The 10,294-nt window shown below is 55.3% G+C and overlaps 1 protein-coding gene across 1 annotated transcript; it reads right to left on the reverse strand.

Moving 5' to 3' along the window:
• Positions 1 to 1,091: 1,091 nt before the first annotated feature.
• Positions 1,092 to 6,436, reverse strand: TMEM173 (transmembrane protein 173; the record flags this gene model as incomplete). Its single annotated transcript, XM_010009570.1, has 6 exons — positions 1,092 to 1,285; positions 2,208 to 2,394; positions 3,861 to 4,099; positions 4,256 to 4,364; positions 5,413 to 5,605; positions 6,192 to 6,436. Coding segments are annotated over 6 exons (1,167 nt in total), but the record flags the coding sequence as incomplete, so codon positions are not given.
• Between the last annotated feature and the right edge of the window lie 3,858 nt (positions 6,437 to 10,294).

A 10,294-nucleotide genomic window follows, 5' to 3' on the forward strand; every position in this document is an offset into this window, starting at 1 on the left:
GTATGTGGCAGCCACAGCTTCTCTGGGCACCCTGTGCCAGGGCCTCAGCACCCTCATGGGGAAGAGCTTCTGCCCAAGAGCTCATCTCAGTCTCCCCTCTGGCAGGTTGAAGCCATTCCCCTTGGCCTGTGTCTACCTACATCCCTTGTCCAAAGCCCCTCTCCAGCTTTCTTGTCAGACCCTTTGGGATTTTGCTATCTTCCCAGCTGGGAAGGCTTCTGGCAGCAGCCAACTATGGGGAGTGTGCTTCTTGGCCACTTCCTGTGGCCCAGGCAGTCCCTCTGGAGCAGGATCCATCCCCTGCCCTGCTTCTACCTGACCAGATGAGGCCCAAGTACTTAGGAAGGCCCCATGAAAGTTGCTCCAGGACTGCACCCTGCCCTTTTCCCAGAGCTCCAGGGGTCTGGCATGTCCTTTGGGGCTGGAGAAACGCTTCTCTGAGGTGCTTGGGAGCAATGTGGGCAAGTGAATTACTGGAGGGAGCAAACGCAGGGAGGTTTCTTACACTTTGGGACCACCAGTTGTCAGTCAGTGTCAGTCCTCCACATTCTGAATGTGTGGAATTGAGGCTGTTTGTGTGTAAGTGCATGGCAGGTCCATCAGGCTGGAGGGTGCCCTGGAAGTCTTACACATACTCCTTCTGCCTGCAGAAGCCATCAGATTAGTGAAGCCAGGCTGGAAGGACATGTTGGACCCAGCACACACATCCACACTCGTGGCTGGGATTTCCAAAGCCCTGTCTAGCACCACAGGATCACCAAGGGCAGACTGCACATCATGCCAGAGATTCAGGATAGTGCAACTTGCCTCAGAGGAAAATGCTTTATATGACACAAATCAAAGCAGATTGAAACCAAATCCAAACAGCCACAGATTACTTCATGAGATGGACATCACAAAGAAGAGAGGAAGCGTGTCACAGGGTTGTGGTTTGTCAGCAGTTTCCAGTGACCATGATGCATGGGAGGCTTTGGAGGGCAGCTCCTGCAGGAGGCTGGGGCTCACTGCCATGGGCAGCACTTGCTGCAGGAGGAAGAGGCTTGGGGCAGGCCCGAGGGGCCGGTGTGGGGTTGGGCAGTGCTTTAGGTGCTTTAGAAGCCATCACTTCGCAGAGGCTGTGGCAGGTCGGAGCTGCTGATGTGGAGGCTGAGGTCTGCTGAGTTGAGGGTGGTGGATGGGGTGTGTGTGTGGTTCTCCTCCTGCACTGGGTACTCCTCACAGTGCTGCTGCTGGAGGTGCCACAGTATCTCCCTGGACAAGAAGTGGGGCTCTGCTTCTCCTGACTCTGGAACAGAAACAGACAAAACCCACCTGCACTGGTCAGTCCAAGATAGGGCAGGGAGCAGAGTTTCTACATGCACAGGATTCCCTGAGAAGTCAAAATACAGTTCTTGCTTCCCCCTTTCAGCTTGTCATGAGAAAGAAGTTAAAAGACAAAGTGCAGGAAGGAGAGTGAAATACAGGCACCATGTTGTGATGGGAACTGCCTTGCTGGATATAAATGCTTCTCTCCATCAGGGAGGGAGCTGAATTTCCTTTGGAAAACAATGAGGTTCACTTCAGCAAGAAGCACAAAGCTGTTGTCAAGCCCTGCTGCTCTGGAGCTGTGGAGAAGGGAAATGAAAGGAAGATGGGAAGAAGGGAAAACCTTGCTCCTGGACTCCTGGAATCATAGAATCCCAGACTGGTTTGTGTTGGAAGGGACTTTAAAGCTCATCCAGTCCCAACCCCTGCCATGGGCAGGGACACCTTCCACTAGAGCAGGTTGCTCCAAGCCCCTGTGTCCAACCTGGCCTTCAACACTGCCAGGGCTGGGGCAGCCACAGCTTCTCTGGGCACCCTGTGCCAGCGCCTCAGCACCCTCACAGGGAAGAACTTCTGCCTCAGAGCTCATCTCAATCTCCCCTCTGGCAGGTTAAAGCCATTCCCCTTGGCCTGTGTCTACCTACATCCCTTGTCCAAAGCCCCTCTCCAGGTTTCCTGGAGCCTCTTTAGGCACTGGAGCTGCTCTAAGGTCTCCCCTTCAGGAGCCTTCTCTTCTCTAGGCTGACCCAGCCCAGCTCTCTCAGCCTGGCTCCACAGCAGAGCTACTCCATCCCTGGCAGCAGCTCCAAGGCCTGCTTCCCCTTGTTTGCCCTGCTCTGAGGTCTCTCAAGGGCTGGGAGAGCACGGCCACCATGTGGGCACCCTCCTGCCTCCTCACTCACCCTCATATGCAATGAGTCGGTAGGTACCCGCGCACTCCTTGGAGCCTTTCAGGATCTCCTCCAAGGTCCTGTAGAAAAGCTTGGCCTGCTCTAGGCGGTCCTCCCGGCTGAAGGCAGCACACTCATCCTGGGACATGGCGTAGAGGGACTGCAGCGGGGTGGCATATTCCACTGCACAGTGCCAGAGCTGCAGGGAAGGAAGAAAAAGACATGAGGGCAGGAGAACTGAGCACCCAGCAAAGGGCTGCCAGGGGACCTGGGTGCTGGGCAGAGCCTTCAGACCCCTCAGCAGCTCCATGCCGTGCCCTGCCCTGCCCTGCGGCTGTGTGGTGACTGCAGGGAGATTGGGATGAGCTCTTAGGCAGAAGCTCTTCCCTGTGAGGGTGCTGAGGTGCTGGCACAGGGTGCCCAGAGAAGCTGTGGCTGGGCCCGCCCCGTCAGTGTTCAAGGCCAGGTTGGACACAGGGGCTTGGAGCAACCTGCTCTAGTGGAAGGTGTCCCTGCCCATGGCAGGGGTTGGAGCTGGATGATCACACCTCCTCTGTGGCTTCTCTGCTGGACAAGTGGAAGTCTGAGCATCCTAATGGGGCACAGGAGAATGGAGAGGAGGATAAACACTGGCAAGATGAATGCAAAGCTAGAAGGAGGCTGATCAAACAAATGAGATTTGTTAAAGCTGTAAGAATTCCAAGGAGGAGCTGGGTTGTCATTAAGTCTTATACTGGGTAAACTGGCAAGTTTAATAAAGCATTAGAAGGAAGAGGGATGGGACCCCTGGGTAAATAGCAGTAAGAGCTTCCAGCTTTGGGAGGCAGATGCCCCAGTGACCCAGTGCTGGTGCCAAGGGATGGGTTTTACTGACAGCACACAGTGAGTCAGGACAGGTCCAGGCTGCAGAGCTGCTGGAGCTCTCCTGGAGCCGAGTGACTCACCAGGAGGCTGGCGGATGGAACCTCAGTGCGTGCCCGATGCTGACCGCACTTTCCCAGAAGCGGGGCCAGGAAAGAGGCTCTGGAGCCCCTCCAGGCGGCAGCTCAGTGCTCAGGCACAAGGAAAGGCCAGCTATGGGGACCCAAGTGGGAAGCATCGCTCTGCCAACACCACCATCCATGGCTGTGTCAGCAGAAGCAGCGTGTTCCCTCCTCCACAGAGGCCCAACTGCCTGGAGGTGTGGAAGGAGATGAGCACAGTGTGAGATGGAGGGATTTAGGGCTCATCAGCCTGGAAAAGAGGTGACTGGTGCATTGGGAGGGAGTCAAATGATGTAATGACTCACAGAGACATTTTCAAGCACCTCTTCACAACAAAAATATTCACTTGTCCCATGGGAAGTGATGCTCTGTACCCCACAGCTGCTGCTTTCTGCTCAGGTCTCTGCTGCTTTCTGGACTCATATCAGCTCCAGGAGGGGTTAAATGAGCCCAACATCCCTGCAAGGGCTGAGCCTGGGAGGAGGCAGCCAGCAGAAAGGTGTGCAGATGGCCTTCATTGACCAGGACCTCTCCATCTCATGGAAGCCTGCTGAAAGCTGGGTGTATCTAAGGGGAGAGGGGACACTGTCCTGCCCTTATGGCCACTTCTGGACCAGGGTCTGAGGTTGGGAGGACCTTTGGGCTGATGCATGCTGACCACTGGCCCGACGCTGCACTCTACCTTGTTATCTTCATCCCTGATGGCATAGAGGCTGTGTTTGTAGACCCTGTTTTTGGTGCCAGCACGGGTCAGAGTGGTTTCAGTGAGGTCTGTCAGGTACTGGATATTGCTGTCAGCTTTCTCCAGGTCATCACAGACATCACAGCTCAGAGGGACCAAGATGTGGAGCTTCCAGGTCTCCTTGCATGACAGCACACTGGGGTTGGCTCTACTGAATTCCTCCATTGACTTTGGCAGCCCTGGTGGACGAGAGCATGGGGCAGAGGGGCCTGGTGTGAGTCCAGCTGCTTTCTACCTTGCTCCCCATTTCCCTGCTAACACTGTAAAAGTGGGAGGATTGTTATTAAGAGCTATTTCTGTCTCTAGGCAGATAATGCAGGGAAACAGCTACGTACGTGGCAGGACTATTTTTAGGTACCCAACATAATAAGACCAGGCAAGTCCATGGGCAACGTTCTGCTTGGACCTCTCGGACATCTCGGACACTTCCACTGCTGAGGGCTCCTGCAGAGGGAACAAAGACAGAGCAGGGGTGGTGAAAGCAGCATCTGGGCTCTTCTGCAGCGCTCGGTTCTCTGCAGGGACTGGGGGCAAAATGATCTGGAGGTGAGCTCCCTGCTGCCCCTTCCACCACCACAGCCCCTGCAGATGAGGAAGCTGGTGCTGGGGTGAGCAGGGCACACTCTTGGCTGCACGCTCCATAGGGATTGTGTGTCCCAGTGCAACTTATGGCTCTGCCCAGTGCTTCCAGCGTGTGGGAGGGGACATTCCACTGCCTGATGGTTGGGTTTCCAGGGCCACCAGTGACTCCTGTGTGTTCACAGGGTGGTGAGAACACCACGAGCCAGCTCTGTGTGTTCATTAGGGAGCTGAAGTGCTGGCACAGGGTGCCCAGAGAAGCTGTGGCTGCCCCATCCCTGGCAGTGTTCAAGGCCAGGTTGGACACAAGGGCTTGGAGCAACCTGCTCTAGTGGAAGGTGTCCCTGCCCGTGGCAGGGGTTGGAACTGGAGGAGCTTTAAGGTCGCTTCCAACCCAAACCAGTCTGGAATTCCACGAGTCTATGATTTAGGTGGAAATGGGTGTTCAGTCCCTGTTCCTATAGCCTGCATGATCCCTCTCCGCATCCAGCTCAGCTGGGGGAAAGCAGAGCCCTGGAGTGCAGAGGCACCTGGAGCTTGGCTCTGCCGGCACCCCACCCCTGTAGTGAACCCCTGGGACACCACTCAGCCACCCTTTCCTAAAGCTCCAGCTTGACTGACACATTTGAAAATACCTGGGTTTTTGTGTCAGTGGGGCTCTGGCTGCGTGAGGGCTGCTGCCAGCACCCTGGCGGGACTGTGCTCATCCAAAGGCAGGCTGGCAGCTCCTGCCTACAGCACGGCAGCATGGGGTTGAGACCACTGATGAGAGTGTTGGTCCTGCTGCGGGGCAGGATGCGGATGGGCTGCATGTGCAGGGGCCATGTGGACCCAGGCCTCGTGCCCCCCCCCACTGCTTAGGGCTGAAGTGCTCCCCCGGTAGGCAGCCAGGTCAGAGGTGTTGGTGCCTTACGTGGAGCCCCAGGGTGAGGCTTAGGAGCTGGCACAGGGCGGCCAGGCCAAGGTGGAGGCCAAGCTTCTGCCTGTCTTCATCGAGAAGAGCCACGTAGGCCGAGGCGCAGAGGAGCAGCGCAAGGAGCAGTGCAGGCCCATGCCAGCGCAGTGGGAAGCAGGCACTCAGTGCCCTCCAGAAGCTGCCGCGGTGCCTGCAGGGGACAGGAGACAGGAGCCATCTGCAGCACATGGAACACTGGCCAGGGCATGCTCCCACCTCCTGGCCAGTGCTGATAACTTCTAGAGCCCTGTGGGACCCTGCTCAGTGCACCCCGGCTGCCTCCTGGGATTAGGTCACTTGCAGCACCCACGGGTGTCAGAGGGGAGCAGAGGCAGTGTCACACAGGACAGCAAGGGCAGACTATCTCCAACTCCATGCCCGCCAGTACGGGGTGGTGGGAAGAGGCTGGGGGCTGAGGTCTGTTATGCAGGGAAAGGGTGGATTGAGAGTCTACCAGGAAAGGGGAGGAGAAGAGAGAAAAAGAGAGGAGAGGTCCATAGACATCCAGAGGAGCTGGGAAGGCAGGAGAGGGGGAGAGAAGGAAAGGGTGGAAGAGATGGGAGAGATGGGAAGCTGATGGAGAGCAGTGTGTGCTGCTGGGGCACAGCAGAGTGTTGCCGCAGAGGGAACAAGCGGGAGTAGAGGAGCAGATCCCCCCTCAACACCCAGAGGCTGCTATGTCCTTGTCCCCAGGGTGGCCCAGAAGCCTGGGATACAGCACGGCCAGGCTGTCTCACCTGGACTGGAGGTGGAAGATCTCCTCCGCCAGGTAGCAGGTGCCCTTGAGCAGCACCCCAATCTGCAGGGCCAGAAAGTGGAAGGTGAGGCTGCGGGCGGTGTCCATGAGGGGCTCCCCGGCGAGGTACAGCGCTGCGGCACACACAGCCAGGAGCAGGTACACGGCGCGCTGTGCTCGGCCTCCCCGTGCCCTGGGGATGAGCAGGGTGCTGGGGCGGTGCGGCCGCCACGGTCCCTGAGACATCTGCGGCAGAGAGCAGGGGTCAGAAGCACCCACGTGGGGAGTGGAGAAGGGGAACACATGCACATCCAGTGCTCGCTGAGCACCCCGAAGCTTGCAACAGAGCCCTCTGCACACTGCTGAAATGCAGTTGCTTCTGGGGAGGTTCCCTTGTGCGCTGCCCAGGGCTCCCCACTGTGCCCAAATGGGCTTGGCAAGCAGGACCTGGGTGGTCACCCCACTCCCAGATCCCAGCCTCACGCCAGCCCTTCCTGCTTTGCAGCCACAGGGCCTGGAGGAGCAGTGAGTGCTCCCGGTTGTACTCACCGCAGCCGCTACCAGCTGCTGCCAGGGCTTCTGCACCGTGGTTGATGGGCTCAGTGCTCCAGCCTGGGCGGCTGCTGCTGCACACAAAGACCTGGAGCACTTTAACAGGCTCCGGGTGCCCCGGGTGGAGCTGCACTTCCCAGCATCAAGGAAAATGAAAATGAAAGGAGCAATCATGACTGCAGAGAGGAGCAAAGCCCTCCCACATGCAGCACGCAGGAAGCCCAGGCACTGGGCAGCACTGGTGCGTGTGGCAGGTTTCATATGTGACTTTTGGGAAGCCCTGATTTACCCATCAGGTCACAGTGGGGCTGAGCCAACCTGCAGTGAGGAAGGAGACAAGAATTTATTGAGGTTTAATTTACTGAGTGCAGAAGGTTTCCAGGGCTGAAACAGAAGCAAATTCCTTCTAACAGAGAAGGGACTCACAGCACATACACAGTGAAGTCCCCTTCACCCAACACAGCTCCGGGAGATACTGACTCAGGAGGCAGTGCCCATGGACTCTGCAACACATGGACAACTGCTGCTGGGCTCTTGCTGGTCAATAAGGCCCTCCAGCCTCTCTGGTGCCTGGTTCTGCTGGCAGATCTCCTTTAGGGTAACAGCACAAGAGGGACGTGGAGCTGTTTGGGCAAGTCCAGAGGAGGCCATGGAGCTGCTGCGAGGGCTGGAGCAGCTCTGCTCTGAAGCCTGCTGCTCCTGGAGGGAACACCAACCAGCAAGGGGAAAAGTGGCTTCTCTGTGTTTGAAAGACACAAAGGTTTAGCAGCTCTGGAGGCAGGAAAGGGGTGCAGGTCCTCTGCTGTTCCCCAAGAGGCAGAGCTTTGTTCTCCCTAACCCTTCACTTTCTCCACTCCAGGTCTGTTGTTCTGAGAGTGTTTCTCTTTGAAGCTTTGACGTGTGTGCCCAACACCAGTTAAAGTGTGGAATTTTTCCTTTTCCAGCTGTGTTTTACCTCCCTTAGCTTTATTCACCTTCTAACAAAGGCCTCACTGGTTGCCAAAGCCTAGGAACACGAGATGTAGCCAGCGAGGCCAGGCAGTTTGCACTCCTTTGAGTTCTTGAGCTTTGCCTAAGCATGTCTAAGTCTTCTTTCCTCATAGAGCACTGCAAGATGCCCCTGTGGAGCAGAGCTGCTCAGAGGAAGATGGTGAAGGAAAGACAGATGGAGCCATCTGAGGATAAGGCAGGACTCAGCTAACTCCTCCAGCAGTGTTTTGCTGGTTTGTAGTGGGTGATGCTGGCACAGGATGATGATGGCAGGCACAGAGAGCAGATCACTCAGGGCTGCTCTCTGGAACAGGAGCTACAGGCACAGCTGAGGACAAAACACCCCACAATGCCCTGGCTCTTCAGCTTGAGAGGGTGAAAGCAGAGCTGCAGGGGAAATGCCTCCTGAAATGGCATTTTAGGTGCTGTGTGAGGGGCCAGCAGCCACCAGCATGGAGAGGCAGCCCCTGCCTAAGCAAGGAGTGCTTTGTCCACAGCAGGAGCTGCTATGGATGGGGACCAGCCAGGAATTCTCACAGCAGATGTGGCCCAGAGCATCTTCTCTGCTGCTGGGGAGCAGAACTAATCCTGTTGGAGAAGAGGACCAGGATATAAGCTCATGTGGGGTACAGAAGAGTGCATATGGGTCAATTGCACTGTTTGGGAAGGGGTGGGAAGAGACTGAAATCTGCAGAACATGTGGAAAAGTCTGAGGTGAGGTGGAAGAGAAGCAGGGATGAAAGCAGCAGGTAGGACAAGGGTGTCCTAACAAGAGAAAGTAGGAAATGAGAGGAATAGGGCAAGGGAAATGGCTTTAACCTGCCAGAAGGGAGATTAAGATGAGCTCTTAGGCAGAAGCTCTTCCCTGTGAGGGTGCTGAGGCGCTGACACAGGGAAGGTGTCCCTGCCCGTGGCAGGGGGGTGGAACTGGTCCCTTCCAACCCAAACCAGTCTAATTGTGCCCTTCCACCCAAAACCAGTCTGGGATTCTGGGATTCTATGAAAACCTTGGAAGAAAAGCAGTTTTGTCTCTGCCTCAGGACTGGGGGAGCCGTAAAGCCAGGAGTACTTGGGATTAGTGTTATTTGAGCATTTCCAGCTCCCCATACTGGTGGATACTGGTGCAGCAGGGAAGGACAGCAGGCTTCCTTGTGGTTGTTGCCTGCTCTTCTGCAACCAAGGGGTGTCCAGCGACTCAAAAGCTGACAAAAAGGAGGGGAAAAAAGCAAGGAAGCACAAAATGAATCCAAGGAGTTGAAGCACACACCAACACAAATCCTCGATCCTATGAATCAGTGATTTATTCTCTGCATACCAAGTGTGAAGGAGGACAGAGAAATTAACTCAAAACACACCCTATCCTAAAGCCACCAGCCTCTCAAGCCTCCTGTTTCAGCCTTTCATCCCTCTCTGCCAAGAGATGCACAAGAGATGCAGGATTGACAAGAACAGTGGAAAACAACTCTGCTGCAGTACCAGGTGAGAAGACAGGCAATAACAGAGAAACAGCACAATCCACTAAAAATGTTAGTTACACACGAGGCAAATCCATAGGAAACAAGGCTTTCCCATAAAGGAACTAAACCTGATGTGTTCTTGGGAAGCCCTATCTTCCAATGCTGATGAAAAATGCTCCTGGCATTTTCCTTACTCGCGCTGGTAGCAGGACTGCCCAACTTGGAAGCAGCTGGAAGCCCACCACAAGCCCAGGACAGAGGGCAAGCATCCAGTCCCGTGATCCATCTCATGATCCAAAGCTGGTGATGGGAAGAGAAGCAGGAGCAACAGAAAAGACCCTCATTTGATGTAGAGTTGAAAACATCTCTCTATTACAAGATGCCCCACAGGTGTGTTCATGCAGGCAGTGTGGTTGTTAGGCTGAACGACCCTGTCTGACTGCACGCACTCCTTGTTTCAAGCAGCATGCTGTTCCCAGCCTCCTTCCTCCTGCTCCCTGCCTCCTTCAGTGGTTTCTGTGATTGGCACCTGAAGGGAAGCTGCCCTTTTCTCTGAGCTGGCTGTTGTTGGCAGTTACCCATCACACTTTGATAGTGCACTTACACAAACAGGACGTGGTTACAGAGCTCAGAACCTCACTGAAGCTGCGCAGAAGCCCTTGGCTTGTTGGTACCCATCAGGATTACCACTGCATGAACCTGGTTTGACATGAGCTGCTCAGTCACCTGAGAACAGTTGTTGTTTTTGCCTGTGTTGGTGTTCTCCATGTGGATGCTGGATGGAAATGAGCCTTTCTTCCCCCTCTGCCCACCACAGCTATTGCTGCTGCCGGGTAGCCTTCACCTCCCTCCATGCTGCCTGATGGGTACCAAGCATCATATTCTTGGCTCCACACTGTGGCACTGGAGATCCTTCATTATTTAAACTTGTGTGATGGTTTAAGCTTTATTACACAGCCACATCTGTCTATTAATAAACACATGGCCTACTTGGTGTGCTTTGACCGTGTGTCCCCCCAGACCTAAAAATGAATTCATCAAATCATACAACCCCAGCGTGGTTTGGCTGTGAAGGGACCTTTAAGCTCATCCAGTTCCAATCCCC

The sequence above is a fragment of the Nestor notabilis genome, unplaced genomic scaffold (assembly GCF_000696875.1).
Source record: "Nestor notabilis isolate BGI_N333 unplaced genomic scaffold, ASM69687v1 scaffold18292, whole genome shotgun sequence".
Taxonomy (NCBI): domain Eukaryota; kingdom Metazoa; phylum Chordata; class Aves; order Psittaciformes; family Psittacidae; genus Nestor; species Nestor notabilis.